Source organism: Xenia sp. Carnegie-2017, unplaced genomic scaffold (genome assembly GCF_021976095.1).
Source record: "Xenia sp. Carnegie-2017 unplaced genomic scaffold, XeniaSp_v1 HiC_scaffold_22, whole genome shotgun sequence".
NCBI lineage: Eukaryota > Metazoa > Cnidaria > Anthozoa > Malacalcyonacea > Xeniidae > Xenia > Xenia sp. Carnegie-2017.
This window is the reverse complement of record NW_025813485.1, coordinates 16388114-16404080: the sequence shown is the minus strand read 5'-3', so window position 1 is coordinate 16404080 and position 15967 is coordinate 16388114. Positions and strand designations below refer to the sequence as shown.

General features: G+C 32.8%; 2 protein-coding genes across 4 annotated transcripts; both read left to right on the top strand.

Moving 5' to 3' along the window:
* The first annotated feature begins 606 nt into the window (after positions 1–606).
* On the top strand, positions 607–4809 carry LOC124447235 (CSC1-like protein At1g62320). Of its 2 annotated transcripts, XM_046998125.1 has the most exons (13): positions 628–1411; positions 1709–1780; positions 1848–1940; positions 2021–2119; positions 2186–2391; positions 2570–2700; positions 2941–3029; positions 3126–3212; positions 3284–3504; positions 3783–3849; positions 3913–4094; positions 4234–4447; positions 4522–4809. In XM_046998125.1, the coding sequence occupies exons 1-13, from the start codon at positions 824–826 to the stop codon at positions 4711–4713; spliced, it is 2241 nt and encodes a 746-aa protein (XP_046854081.1). In that variant the 5' UTR covers positions 628–823; the 3' UTR covers positions 4714–4809. The 2 variants fall into 2 exon arrangements, with proteins under 2 accessions (XP_046854082.1, XP_046854081.1); XM_046998126.1 differs by lacking the exon at positions 4234–4447 and having other exon boundaries at positions 607–1411.
* Positions 4810–5736: 927 nt separating this feature from the next.
* Positions 5737–12927, top strand: LOC124447236 (CSC1-like protein ERD4). 2 transcript variants are annotated; one of them, XM_046998127.1, is made up of 14 exons: positions 5737–6016; positions 6735–6788; positions 7167–7259; positions 7339–7437; positions 7529–7731; positions 8244–8374; positions 8499–8587; positions 8704–8790; positions 8899–9119; positions 9306–9372; positions 9558–9739; positions 9902–10154; positions 10375–10487; positions 11986–12927. In XM_046998127.1, the coding sequence occupies exons 1-14, from the start codon at positions 5888–5890 to the stop codon at positions 12131–12133; spliced, it is 1869 nt and encodes a 622-aa protein (XP_046854083.1). In that variant the 5' UTR covers positions 5737–5887; the 3' UTR covers positions 12134–12927. The 2 variants fall into 2 exon arrangements, with proteins under 2 accessions (XP_046854083.1, XP_046854085.1); XM_046998129.1 differs by lacking the exon at positions 11986–12927 and adding an exon at positions 10982–11412.
* The last annotated feature ends 3040 nt before the right edge of the window (positions 12928–15967 follow it).

Sequence of the window (15967 nt, the reverse complement as noted above, 5' to 3'; positions counted from 1 at the left end):
TCCAATGCGATCCACGGTTGAAATTACAGACACTGACAAAAACACGTATTTTGTCAAATTTTGTCATTTCTGCAATAGGATTGTGTTATATCTTTCATAGCAGTTGTGTGAACTTGGGTACAAATGTAAAAGTAAAAAGATCGAGCAATGCAGCACTTCATTTTTGTAGAGATTGCAATTGATAAGATATCACAGATACTATTATTTTATTTGCTTAGAATTCAAATTCTCATTTTAACATTTCCTTGAGTAAAAAAGCTAAACAATCCAAAAAAGGTGTTAGTTGGGAGAGTATGCCAGTAAGATGACTTTCCTTTTCTGGCAGGCCCAGGCAGATTAATGTCAATTGCGGTAAAGCGTTTTGCATTTTTGCTTGTGTTGTCTAAAAGCACTCCATCAATCTCAACCTGCCAGCAAAACTTAAACAAGGCAAGTCATCTATAGAAAATGGGAATAATCAGATGATCAACACACATATATACATACAACTGATACGACATTTCCGCAACAAATTATAGTGATGTTTAACATTTGCACAACTCTTACATCATATAGTATTAAACATATGGTCATTGTGATTAATGACAGGGAAAACAAAGAAAAAATTTACATTTCGCGTCACGATGTTAAGTACAATGCACCTTGAGGTACTTTGTGGCAACTATATGCACATGAATGTATTATAATCTCATATTTCAAATCAAAGCGTGGTATAGCTTCTAGAACAAGCTAGAGAAATGAATGGCTCAGTCAACTTCTTAATTTTCACGTGAGTTGAATTCTTAAGGCAAGATTAAAAGAACAAGTATAATAACATCGTACAATGTCAACAATATCGGCATTCACGTCATCGCTGGTGTTCAATGTTGCCATAACATTACTCCTGCTTCTTCTATTTTGTATTATACGTCCACGCTTTGACTTTGTGTATCAGCCAAATTTCAAGTTATTAACAGAATTCATGAGCAGCAAAGTCTCGACGAAAAAAACTGCTTTGCTGAATAAATTGAAGCTTCCATCCTCCTTATTTTGTTGGCTTACAATCTCATTCAAAGTAGATGTTGATGAACTATACGATTTGGTTGGATTTGATGCCTTCATTTATTTACGATTTTTGCGTTTGTGTTTGCGAATTGCAGTATTTTCATTACCTTACACCGCCGCAGTTATTATTCCAGTCAATGTCTCTGGTGAAAGTGAACTTAGTGGTATGGATGCATTAACATTGGGAAACATATCTGAACAGTCAAGCAAACTCTGGACACATTTGGTTGGCCTGTGGCTTTTCTCTTTTCTTGTTTATTATATGCTGTATACAGAGTGGAAGATGTATGTCCACTATCGTCAAAAATTTCTCAAAGAAAACAGAGAAAATAATTTCACACTACTCGTGACACAACTTTCTCCAAAGGTAAAAATGAAATTGAGAATTTGAGATGCCACATGAATAATTTTACATGCCGATGTTCTGTCCGGTGATATATCAATAATGAACGAGATGTAAACTGATGACGTCTTTATTCGAACGATTCGAAATGCATGCACGACGTCATACGTTACGTATTGAACTCATAATAAAATACAAAACTTATGACGTCTTTATTCGAACGATTCGAAATGCATGCGTGTGGTCATACGTTACATGTTCAACTCATAATAAAATACCCAACAGTCTCTGTAAACTGACACAAGTTTTTTCTATCAACAGATTTTTTCAATTCATCATGTTCCACATAACGAGGAATTAAAGAAACTAGTGAATAAAATTTTTCCAGATCAGGTATTAAGTATAAGTAGTTGAAGCAAAAATTGTGGTATGGTGACGGGAATAATTTATGTTTTTGAAGATAGCGTTTTGTGATGTCATTGAAAATACGGAAGATTGGCAGAAATTACTGACGAAACATGATGAACTTGTTTTAAAATACGAACACGCTCAGGTAAATTAAGACTGTAATTTTTGACTGTATACATAACGACGAAATTAAAGGCTTATTTTTTCTTGTTTTTATGTGGTTAGGCCGTACTTAAAGAAACGGATGAGAGGCCTGAGCATCGCCTTAAACCATTTATTGGATCCAAAGTAGACTCGATTGATTATTATGAAGAAGAGTTGAAGGTATATGTAGGAATGGGGGATCTTTGAGAGAGCTACTTTATTGAATAAAATTACTTTGGATTTCAGAATCTTCAGGATGATCTAATATCTCATGAGATCGATGAAAAACGACCGTCTTTACGAGCTGCCATCGTTACATTTAAAACACTTCGTGATGCATGTATTGCTTCACAAGTATTATGGCAAGCAAAACCATATCATACTATGATCCAACCTGCTCCTGAATATCGCAATATTATCTGGGAAAATTTAGGATTATCTTTGTTTTTCGGGTTCGACCTTCATTTTCAATACAAAAATGTTTTTTCTTATGGAATCGGGAATATTTTGATGAATCGTAACATCAGAAATAAGTATCTTATAATTATACGTGAAAATATAATCTCTTAATATTTTCCCCTTTTTTGATAAATTCAATCATAATGAAAACATTTTTTTCATCTTTCCAAGATGGTTACGTTGGGTGATTATTACCGTTCTCTTGTTCTTTCTTGTCGTATTTTGGATGATTCCTGTTTCGTTTGTTCAATCTCTTGTCACACTAGAAAGTCTTCAAAAGAAAATATCATTTCTTAATTTTGGTAATATTCATTTATAAATTTGCATGGAATGTGTAGAAATATTCAGTGTAATTAGTATTGCATCTCATCCTACAACAAAAATCACTTTTCAATTTTGTGTTCGCGTAACATTATGAAAAATTGGTTCAATTAAATGAAACTTGATTTAAAGCACGCAGAAAATGTTGACTTTAAGAAAACTATGATCGTAGGTTTCAGGTGCATTTTTTCGGGGAAATTATTTTATCTTTTATTTATCAGTGAACGATTTGAATCCAGCCGCCTTGGGCTTAATTGAAGGAGTTCTTTCCACGTTAGCATTTGTTGTATTTTTTGCTATTCTGCCAAAGGTACGACACTTATAGTTGTAAGATGATTTTCCTGTAGGTTATTTTTGAAAGTTGACATTTACAGTTTTTACACATATTTTACGCTTTCCTTTTAAGATTATGAGGTTCTTATCTAAGCAACAAGGTTTACTGTCATTTAGTGAGGTGGAGTCATCGATGATTGAAAAACTTTATGTATTCACGGTTTGTAAGATGACATAAAGCATCATAAAAACCAGTTTTGTTTCTTCTTTTTAATGTAAATATATTTTTAGATTGTCAACAAATTTCTGGGATCAGTTTTAGCTGGAGCCTTCTTCGATAGAGTTCAAGGAATTCTTGATCATCCAACAACGATCCCAAGACTTCTAGCAATGTCTCTGCCATCGGTTGCATCGTTTTTTATCAACTTTGTCATTCTACAATCACTAACTGGTCATGCAACATCTTTGCTTCGTATTTTGCCTTTTGTTATTGGCAATGTGAAGAAAATATGGTAAAGATGAGTCCGTGAAAAGGATTTTTTTCGCTTGGTAGTAATGCAAAGTAGTCCTAAGTACTGAAAGTACTATACTCAATAGTAAATTAATGACAAATAGTACACACTAAGCGTTTCCAGCACTTATAGAAACGGAAAATTTTTTTCACATAGTTAAAAGTTCATCACTGGACGTAAAATTGACATAGCTACCGCGGTTTTCGACTGGATGTTCATGTTTTATGTTAAGTTTTGTGAAACTTTTTATATTTTCTGAATGCATTACTTCTTTTAAGGTTTGCCAAAACGGAACGAGATAAAAAAATGTTATGGAATCCACCACCACCACCTTATGGAGAAATGGTATTTAAAATTTCTCATCATTAATTAAAATTTACAACAAACTGTAGTACTGTTTTGTTATAGTACTCCGGAGATCTGTTCGTTTTCATTATTGGGGTCAGTTATTGTATACAAGCACCAATAGTTGTCCCATTTGTTGCTTTCTACTTTGGTTTTGGTTATATTACGCGTTTTTACTCCTTGGTTTATGTCATGAAACCTCAATTCAATGCTGGAGGGAAAATGTGGATTCCTGTATTTAACAGGTAAAATATGGAATTCAGAATAAAGATGAGAGAATTATAAAGTTTGATTACCGAACAACTACAAATTTTTTGTTGCTTTTTGTTCAAAATAATTTCTTCAATGCTCGTAATATGACTAATTTTCATTATTTTTGCATAGAATGGTGTTTGCTGTTATTGTTTTTCAAATTCTCATGATTGGAGTTTTTGCACTTAAGAAAAATGCACTTGTTTCATCTCTCTCAATTCCCCCGCTGTTTATCACCATAGTATTTTACATATTCATGAATATGTATTGGAGACCAATTTCCACTTACATGGAGTTGGAAGATGCTTTGACATCAGAGACAAAAGTTGACGAAAATTTCTTACAGGTGTAACATTCCGACTATTACATCAACACATTTATATTTGTTCTTAACACAATGTACTCAATATTGTATTTTAGACGGCTCACGAGAAATACATTCGCAATAAAAATATTCCATCTTTGTATGCTCTGAGTACAGATGACGTCACTGAAGATTTGAAGCGAGATGAAGGCAACGAAGATGAACGTGAGAATGCCTTAGGGAATGAAGTCGAGGAAAATCAATTTGAAGATACTGGCTCAGTTTCTGACTTGAGCAAATTTGTTTGAAAGACGATAAGAATAGATGACTGATGTAAAAATAAAAAATGGAATCGTAAAGCTTAAAAAACAGCAAAGTAATCAATAAAAATTTTGATGGAAAAATACTAAAACTTTTTTTGTAAGTCTACGAGTCATGTAGGGAAGGGATGGTGGTGGGCATTGCTGTCATATTATCATCAGTTGTTCTGCTTTTCATAATTTCATTATCATTTCAGCAGTAAGGGGTAGTATGCCTCGTGAGTCGTGAATAAAAGGCTCGACTGACACTTTTGAGACAATAATTTGAAAACCGAGCCAGACATTGTGGCGGTGAGTATTTTGTTTTATTATTCCGTGCTAATAATTTCACAGCTGTTGAACGCGAAGAATGTAAATAGAACTGTTTATATGATCCAGCTCTTTCTTTTTTAGGGTCGATTAATTATTCAATTCATTTTCGCATAACTAATTAACAAAGAATGTCGCAAACATCGCGAGATTTGCATATGCTGTGGAGTTATATTGAAATATACCAACAACAATCCAGTGTGTTGTAAACAATAAATTTTATACCTTCTCGAATGACAGTGCCACACCTGCCTCGGTCCATAAATATCTGATCATCTCAAGGCTCTAAGACACAAACACACATCGATCTTCGTCTTGCCTGTTCGGTCCAGTGAATCAGAAAGATGAACAACAGTACAGCATCTACTACGAAAGCGCCAGAGTCAGATGGGAATAATGATAGTGTTGCAGCATTTCTATCTTCGTTTATATTTAATGCAGTTATTGCATTGATAATAATCTTAGTGTTCTCGTATCTTCGTCCAAAACATGAGAAGATATACCAACCCTATTTTAAACTGCTGACAGAGTTTCTTCATGATAAAATCCCAGAGAAGAGGCTATCATTGCTAAAAAAGCTCACATTATCCTCGTCTTTTTTGCATGGTTGACTCCTGCCTTCAAATTAAACGACAACGAGTTGTACGAGGTCGTTGGTTTCGATGCGTTTGTTTACTTAAGATTCATCCGTCTTTGCTTTAAAATCTTGGCATTCTCTCTTCCCTACGCTGCGATAGTTTTGATTCCAATCAATATCGTCGACGGTGAAGGTCTAACTGGCTTGGATAGACTTACTTTGGGAAACATATCCGATGAATCCGATAAACTATGGGCCCATTTGATCGGCGTTTGGATGTTCTCATTAATTCTGTACTACTTTATGTATGTTGAGTGGAAGGTTTACGTGAAATATCGTCAAATATATCTCAAAGAAAACAGTAAACAACATTTCTCAGTGTTGGTCACCCAGCTGCCCCAAGAGGTATATAAAAATATCGAATTTTTGCCAATAGCTAAACATGCTAATGCCAATAAATGTTAATTTAAACTTTTTCAACTTATCTATGCATAATCAATTGTGCATGAATTCAAAAAACCTTCTTATAAACTGCCTATTAATTCCGTTAATGCTGAAATTTTTGCTTCATATTTTATTTAGTAACTTGATACGTTGTATTAACCTTAGTTTCTGGCTTTTTCTAAACGCCCACAAACCACGACTGCAGTTATTTTATTGCGAGCGTTTTGATTGAATTTGCATTGTTTCAAGTGCATTAACTGTCGCAATCCTTATACTTGCCATGATTTTAGAAGGAGTTAGATTTCTCATATGTTTACACGTCTTTTATTCAATAAACAGATCATTTATAGTGTCCAACAAATCGAAGGTTTCTTGTCTTTCTTCAAACTTCTGGAAATTCCAGTTGGACATTAAGTAGTAATTAGCTCAGCTTGGTATGTTCTTTATCAAAACTCACAAAAAAATCAAAAGACATTGTTTTTAGTTTCCTCGTTGTTATTCCTCTTTGTATGAAGACACGTGCTTCTAAGCTTGAATACCAACATTTTAACGCCTTCATTTGCGACTAAAAAAAGCAACTAATCAATTTCTCACATATTTCCGTCCCCAGCGCAGTCTAGTTTCTCCTTTTATACTACATTAACAGGACTTAATATTCTTTTACGGTTATTTTTTTCAGATAGACAGTGATGATAAGTTAAAAAACTTTGTGGATCAACTCTTTCCTGAAAAGGTAACAGGCCTTATAGTTAGTGAAAGCAACGGAATTTTGTTGAAAGAAAATTACATAATGCCAAGTTTATGTCTAAAGCAATTTTACTAAGACTTTACTCGTTAAAGCAATTTAAAATTCTAAAACAAAGCTTTCACCATCTTGTTTTTGTTCAACAAGGACTGCTTACGTAGTTTTTTCTTATTATCATAAAAATATGTGCACCGAAGATTCACTGATGGAACGGAAAAATTACGATGAAATCCAAAAGTTTTGCGAAAATAGCATTCAAGTGAAATCATTTTCCAGAATTTCGATTGTAACTAATTTTAACTGTTTTTTTTCTCAAGTATAACTGTATGTTCTTGTACTCTATATGATTGAAACTTCGTATTAAAGGTAGCACATTCTCACATTATCCGGGATCTCGATGAGTATAGGCAACTGGTTCAGAAACACGATCAAATGGTCTTAAAACTTGAACATGCTCAGGTAAAATTAAAAACAACTGGTTTGTATGGAGTTCAGGATGGTGTTCATTGACTGACGTTTAAAAAAATCTTTCTTCCAGGCTGTATTTGAAGAAAAAGGGGAAAGACCAGAACATAAGTTAAAACCAATCATTGGCGAGAAAGTGGACTCAATAAATTATTTTGACGAACAATTAAGGGTGTGTTAATATTTAAGTTTTCTTGCATTTTAAGCTCGCCTGGGTATTGTGTTGCGTTTAAAGAAAGTCTGTATGTATTTTTTACCATTAGGAAACCCAACAAGAATTAGAGAAGGTCAATTTCGCCGAAAGTATACTTTTAGACTCTGCTATCGTTACATTTAAAAGTATTCGTGATGCAAGAATTGCAAGTGAGGTTTTATGGCAAGCTATCCCATACAACACGTTTGTTCAGCCTGCACCAGAACCACACGATGTCATATGGAGTAACCTGGATATCTCAGTTCTTAAAAAGTAAACGTGTTTTGATCTTTAGTCTGGAGTATCGTAGCCAGCGCGATTTTTACTCCAGCTACGCAATTATTTTTGTGTTTACTGACCATGAGAGCAGTAGATTTTTAAAGAAATGAATGATAGAAATTCTTCAGAATTTACATAGCGGGAGTAAATCTGCAGGCCGGCTTCGCTACTTTTTATCTTTCAAATAATAGTTTAAACTTTCAACCAGTGCTCTAGAAGTGGGGGGGGCGCTTGGGGGAGGAGCCCCTCTTCTACCTTTGAAATGGGTAATTTTAAAAGGGCACTGTTGACAAAAACGTCAAGAGAGCCCTCCATCTGATAAATTTAGTTCTACAGCACTGCTTTCAACGTCAAGTCGTCGTTGTTACACTTTGTCATATACATTATCAAAAGATGATAATAAAAGTATATGATTTTTTCTGTTTAGTCATACTTCGGTTCATGTTTAATCTGTTGGTTGTTTTAATTCCTATTTTCTCTCATCAATTTGAATTTCTGTTTTATAGATGGATCCGTTGGACAATAATATCTGTGTGTTTATTTTTTCTCGTGATTTTCTGGACAATTCCTGTTGCATTTGTTTCTGCGTTGGTATCGTTACAAAGTCTTCAGGAAAAGGTGGAATTCCTAGAATTTGGTACGAAATTTGTTTATTTCAAAGATAAATTCTCTGTGATTCTTAGCGTCATACTGTATGTTATGTTTTACATATGGTTAATTGTAAACGAAACCTAAATTAATTTGCTTTTGATTCCTTTCAGTTAACGATTTTCCAACTGCTCTGAAGGGAATTATTGAGGGTGTTCTATCCACAATTGCATTGGTGATTTTCTTTGCCATCTTACCAATGGTAGGTCTTTAGAGTATGGAGCTTCACAAAGATAAATTTTGATAAATTTGGACCAATTTTGGTAAAAAAAAAGGAAAAAGTAATGGAAACTGCAATATGATATTTTCTTTATGTAGTTGATGGCGTTTATGTCTAAGAAAGAAGGTGTGATAACAAACAGCGGAGTACAGAAATCTGTGATTGGAAAGATGTTTATTTTCATAGTATGCAATTAAAACAATCAAAACATACGAATTAAAAACAAAACATGTTTATCTCCATATAATTTTTTTGCTGTAGTGTTAAAGATATTTCTGTTGTATTTTTTTTAGATTGTGAATAAGTTTCTGATTCTGGTCTTATCTGGCGCGTTTTTGAATCAAATTCAGAAAATTATTGATGATCCAGGATCACTACCTTCGTTACTGGCTGAGTCGTTGCCAGCAATGGCTTTATTTTTCACGAACTTTGCTATGTTACAAGCGTTGATGGGTCATGCTCTACGTTTACTTCGTATTGCCCCTCTCATTATTGTCAGCATCAAAACAAAATGGTTAGTAGCAGAAAGAACACGTTCTCTTTACATATGAATTGCACTAAATGAATTGTGCTCTTTTCAAAAGAAAGTAGGATCTCTGTTTTTCTCATTTTAGCAATTTTTACATGAAAAAATCTTCAGCCTGAATGTTATAGTGGTAATTGTACTATCAAAATCGCTTATAAACTTACATATTTGTAGGTTAGCAAAGACTCCCAGAGAATTGAAGAATGTTTGGGCTCCCCCATCTCCCAATTATGGCGTAATGGTAAGTCAATTCATACCATAGTTTATGTTTCATTTCAAAAGATGAAAATGCGTGTGGAGCATTCCTTATTCGTGTCTTTTAAAGATCCAATCAAATTTTCTTAATTTGGCTCACATTTTCAACATGAACCATTAAGCGCTTGTCTTGTATACTTCAGTAAAAGTCATCCTTTCATTTATGTTTAGTATCCAAACGATCTGTACATCTTTATAATTGGAGTTGCTTATTGTATCCAAGCACCATATGTTATTCCATTTGTTATGCTATATTTTGGATTTGGCTATCTTGTTCATTTCTATTCCTTCGTCTACGTAATGCGCCCTCCATTCCATGCAGGAGGAAGCATGTGGCCAAAAGTTTTTAACAGGTAAGACAAGGGTATGGGTACTAGATAGAGGTTAACAAGAAAACATTAATTCCATTATGGCTGCTTCCCTATAACGTTCTTTAATGGTCGAATATGTTAATCAAAAAAACATTGACACATGCGCAGTAAGTTTAACCATGGTATTAAATGTTCTTTTTTCAGGATGCTTCTTGCTATTGTTGTTTTCCAAATATTAATGATTGGTGTGTTTGGTTTGAAGAAAAATCCAGAAGTTTCAGCGTTATCATTACCGCCCATTTTTCTTACGATTATCTTTAAAATTGTTATAATGATGTATTTTGAACGAGTGGCCAAACCAATGGAACTAGATGACCACAAAGATGAAGAAAGTGAAAACAAAGAACAGAATATGGACGACAAAAATGATGATGCTGTTGACGACAAGTTCATAAAGGTATTCTTTCGTGCATGAGTTAATTAATTTAATGGTACATAATTTAAGTGTTTCATTCGTTGCTAAATTGAACTCAGCAAAATTCTTTGGTTTTAAATCAACACTGATCTTCATGTGTCAACTACGTGCTTGATTGTAAAAGCACAAATTTTTAGTCCATATCTTCACTTAAAACAAAAATAATAATTTTCAGCCTTCTTTTCAATTATTTTTTCGGCAGGATGCTCATGATTTCTTCATCCCTACCACAACGGTACCATGTTTATTTTCTTTGAGTACTGATGATCCATCTGAAGGTGATGAACCAGAAAAGGATGATTTGAAAACAACAAAGTTAGTTGAAGGAGAAAACTCTCTTGATACCACTCCAATGTAGCCGGTTTAGTTAAACTTTTGTGATTTTAAATTTCTGCTTATATATTTGCTATAAGGGGGGTTCGTATTAGCTATGTAGCATTTCAATTTAGACATTCTAGGTATATTTAGAGATTTAAGTAGTTCCTTAGTACATTTCACATATATTAGTTGCTTTATCGTGTTTTTAAAAGTATACAACATAATATATATCATTCAGGTTAAAGTAATTTATAGGTTAACTTGTTCTACATTTATAATATCTACGTGTGTATGTTTATAATCTTGACTTTCATTTAAAAGGTGTGCTTGCTGCGTAAATTTTGTTTGCCAACTTCTGGAGTTTCCATAGTTTGTTTTCTCATTTGTTAAGGAATCTATACGTGTAATATGTAACATACGCTCTTTCCCACAGATATTCAATCGCACATCAAACAATTTCATACGTAATTACGCAATCATTCCGTTTTTAGTGATCAAAATTCCGAATTTGTCGAGGATTGATAACGATCATGCATATTGTGGTACAACAATGATCAGCGAAGAACTACATATATTATATAATTATATATTGTAATATTTATTAGAGATGACTTTCATGAATTAGTGAGGAAATGGGGATAGATTTAAATTGTGTTTTGTAATTTTGATTATTTCAGTTATAGTCATAAACTTCACACGGAAGTATCCTTTAGCATCGCATACGTCATGTATCACGTGACACGAAACGTTTTTATTTCATGCTTGCACAATATTTATCACGAGGTTTGCATAAGAACTGAATTGGTTCTTTTCTAACTATAATTTACTATTTTTGTAATGAAATACTTCTATACTTGAAAAATGGTTTGTGTACACTTATTATATGAACGAAAAAATAACGAAAATTTTCCAACAGTGTAAAGTGTGAGTTGTACGGTATACCAAAGCCAAACATTTTTTATATTTTAATACAAAAACTGTCAATTATATGATGTTTATCTTTCTCAACAATGAATTTCAATCGTGCGAATAATCTTTTCGTTTGACATTGTCCCCAATTCATTCATATTCAATTGTTGTATGATGGCGTCATGTCGATTTCATCTGTCCTTTTGTAAGTAAAAACATTTAAAAAGGCCAACACAACTTTTTAAGGACGCATAGAATATTTGCACGTCGAAGTTGATGAAACAAAGATTTTCAAGAGTCATGGTAAAATTGGTAATATTTCGTTATGATTTGAAGAAGGATTCCGGTGAAATCGATCGGGCTGCCATTTTTGGTAGTGCGGTCAGTGTCCACACATTTATATCAATATAACCACAAGACATTTCCCGCTGTGGTTCCAACAAAACATACCGCATCACCGGTATAGCGCAACTTAACTTCAATATAAAAGTCTTGCTACTGATCTTTGTAATCTACAACAAAACAATAATTGACTAATAACAAAAACATTGCACTGATACTAACACGTTTTTCCTCACAACTCTAGGGTGAAAATTCTTCCCAGGAAAAGACGAAAACCAGGTGTAAAATCTGATGCAATCTTTCGAGGTTTCAATGATTTTCCCATTCTTCCAAATCCAGGCCAGTTTATACGTTCATTCCAGCAACCAATGAAATTTCGTGTTAAATGTTAACAAGCAGTTTTATCGCAAACATTGAAAATGTGCGGATATATGGATGGAGAAAATGATGTCGGTAAAAATGTAAAACATATTTTATACGACAAAACAATAAACAATGTTCATTTTTTACTCATCTATGTATTGTTAAATAGATTTCGGTGAACACAGAATCGTAAGGGAATGTGTGTATACTTACGGCTAAAAGCTGTGTATAAAGTATACATCTTGATGCACGAGATATCACAATCTAAAATGAAAACTTAAAATCACCTGTCAATATGCCAACACAATTATCATTGTAAAATAATGTGTCAATCATGTTGGACTACGATCTCAAGAAATAAGCGTCAAATGAAAAACATTTATACATTTATTTTTAAAACGTTAGGGATAATTACATTAACCATGCAGTGTCATTTTTCACAAAAGAAAATTGCTAGAGTTGTCTGACACAGCTCGTAATATTTGGAATGAACACATAAAGAACACCTGCATTTTAATAGTTTCTATTTAACTCTCACTCAACGTTTTGTTCTTTGCATTCCTTCATTGTACCTTATGTATGGTCTTTGTGTGATTCTTCCATTTGACATTATGTTTATGGCTGAACTGCATGAACTGCAGGGTATGCCCTGTAACTAGATCCTCTATTGGGCACATTTAGTTTGTTGGACCTGGGTTATGTTTATAAGTAAAACGTCAGTTGCCGGGATTATTAAATCTACGATTTCATTTGGATTTGGAGGATGAATAAAAGATTTGTTTGATTTTCACTTTAGTGAGAATAAAGCTTTCTAAAACTTCAACGCATTTAGAGATATTCTTACGAATAACCTCAAATTCAACATGTACTGTACATATATGCATTATTTCGGTTTATGAGTATGATCAAACAGTCATGAGCATTGAACTTTCAATAATTCAATCATCAAAGAAATAATTTAAATTTACAAACGTACATAGTGATACTTATTAAGATACAGAAGTCAACTTTATACAGCAACTTCATAGGAGCACAACGTCTAAAATAAAAAGTCCATGTTAATTTTGATTGACTAGCAAACCATTTAAAAGAAGACATCTTTCAAAGTTCAACTTTTATTTTATATTGTTTCTTCTGAAATATTCATGGTGGCTGGGATTCTCTAGTTTTTATTTTATATTGTTTCTTCTGAAATATTCAAGGTGGCTGGGATTCTCTAGTTTTTATTTTATATTGTTTCTTCTGAAATATTCATGGTGGCTGGGATTCTCTAGTTTTTATTTTATATTGTCTCTTCTGAAATATTCAAGGTGGCTGGGATTCTCTAGTTTTTATTTTATATTGTTTCTTCTGAAATATTCATGGTGGGTGGGATTCTCTAGTTTTTATTTTATATTGTTTCTTCTGAAATATTCATGGTGGCTGGGATTCTCTAGTTTTTATTTTATATTGTTTCTTCTGAAATATTCATGGTGGCTGGGATTCTCTAGTTTTTATTTTATATTGTTTCTTCTGAAATATTCATGGTGGGTGGGATTCTCTAGTTTTATTTTATATTGTTTCTTCTGAAATATTCATGGTGGGTGGGATTCTCTAGTTTTTATTTTATATTGTTTCTTCTGAAATATTCATGGTGGCTGGGATTCTCTAGTTTTTATTTTATATTGTTTCTTCTGAAATATTCATGGTGGCTGGGATTCTCTAGTTTTTATTTTATATTGTTTCTTCTGAAATATTCAAGGTGGCTGGGATTCTCTAGTTTTTATTTTATATTGTTTCTTCTGAAATATTCAAGGTGGCTGGGATTCTCTAGTTTTTATTTTATATTGTTTCTTCTGAAATATTCATGGTGGGTGGGATTCTCTAGTTTTTATTTTATATTGTTTCTTCTGAAATATTCAAGGTGGGTGGGATTCTCTAGTTTTTATTTTATATTGTTTCTTCTGAAATATTCAAGGTGGGTGGGATTCTCTAGTTTTATTTTATATTGTTTCTTCTGAAATATTCAAGGTGGGTGGGATTCTCTAGTTTTTATTTTATATTGTTTCTTCTGAAATATTCAAGGTGGCTGGGATTCTCTAGTTTTTATTTTATATTGTTTCTTCTGAAATATTCAAGGTGGCTGGGATTCTCTAGTTTTTATTTTATATTGTTTCTTCTGAAATATTCATGGTGGCTGGGATTCTCTAGTTTTTATTTTATATTGTTTCTTCTGAAATATTCATGGTGGGTGGGATTCTCTAGTTTTTATTTTATATTGTTTCTTCTGAAATATTCATGGTGGCTGGGATTCTCTAGTTTTTATTTTATATTGTTTCTTCTGAAATATTCATGGTGGCTGGGATTCTCTAGTTTTTATTTTATATTGTTTCTTCTGAAATATTCAAGGTGGCTGGGATTCTCTAGTTTTTATTTTATATTGTTTCTTCTGAAATATTCAAGGTGGCTGGGATTCTCTAGTTTTTATTTTATATTGTTTCTTCTGAAATATTCATGGTGGGTGGGATTCTCTAGTTTTTATTTTATATTGTTTCTTCTGAAATATTCAAGGTGGGTGGGATTCTCTAGTTTTTATTTTATATTGTTTCTTCTGAAATATTCAAGGTGGGTGGGATTCTCTAGTTTTTATTTTATATTGTTTCTTCTGAAATATTCATGGTGGCTGGGATTCTCTAGTTTTTATTTTATATTGTTTCTTCTGAAATATTCAAGGTGGGTGGGATTCTCTAGTTTTTATTTTATATTGTTTCTTCTGAAATATTCAAGGTGGGTGGGATTCTCTAGTTTTTATTTTATATTGTTTCTTCTGAAATATTCAAGGTGGGTGGGATTCTCTAGTTTTTATTTTATATTGTTTCTTCTGAAATATTCAAGGTGGCTGGGATTCTCTAGTTTTTATTTTATATTGTTTCTTCTGAAATATTCAAGGTGGGTGGGATTCTCTAGTTTTTATTTTATATTGTTTCTTCTGAAATATTCATGGTGGCTGGGATTCTCTAGTTTTTATTTTATATTGTCTCTTCTGAAATATTCATGGTGGCTGGGATTCTCTAGTTTTTATTTTATATTGTTTCTTCTGAAATATTCAAGGTGGGTGGGATTCTCTAGTTTTTATTTTATATTGTTTCTTCTGAAATATTCATGGTGGCTGGGATTCTCTAGTTTTTATTTTATATTGTTTCTTCTGAAATATTCAAGGTGGGTGGGATTCTCTAGTTTTTATTTTATATTGTTTCTTCTGAAATATTCAAGGTGGCTGGGATTCTCTAGTTTTTATTTTATATTGTTTCTTCTGAAATATTCATGGTGGGTGGGATTCTCTAGTTTTTATTTTATATTGTTTCTTCTGAAATATTCAAGGTGGGTGGGATTCTCTAGTTTTTATTTTATATTGTTTCTTCTGAAATATTCAAGGTGGGTGGGATTCTCTAGTTTTTATTTTATATTGTTTCTTCTGAAATATTCATGGTGGCTGGGATTCTCTAGTTTTTATTTTATATTGTTTCTTCTGAAATATTCAAGGTGGGTGGGATTCTCTAGTTTTTATTTTATATTGTTTCTTCTGAAATATTCAAGGTGGGTGGGATTCTCTAGTTTTATTTTATATTGTTTCTTCTGAAATATTCAAGGTGGGTGGGATTCTCTAGTTTTATTTTATATTGTTTCTTCTGAAATATTCATGGTGGCTGGGATTCTCTAGTTTTTATTTTATATTGTTTCTTCTGAAATATTCATGGTGGCTGGGATTCTCTAGTTTTATTTTATATTGTTTCTTCTGAAATATTCAAGGTGGGTGGGATTCTCTAGTTTTTATTTTATATTGTTTCTTCTGAAATATTCATGGTGGCTGGGATTCTCTAGTT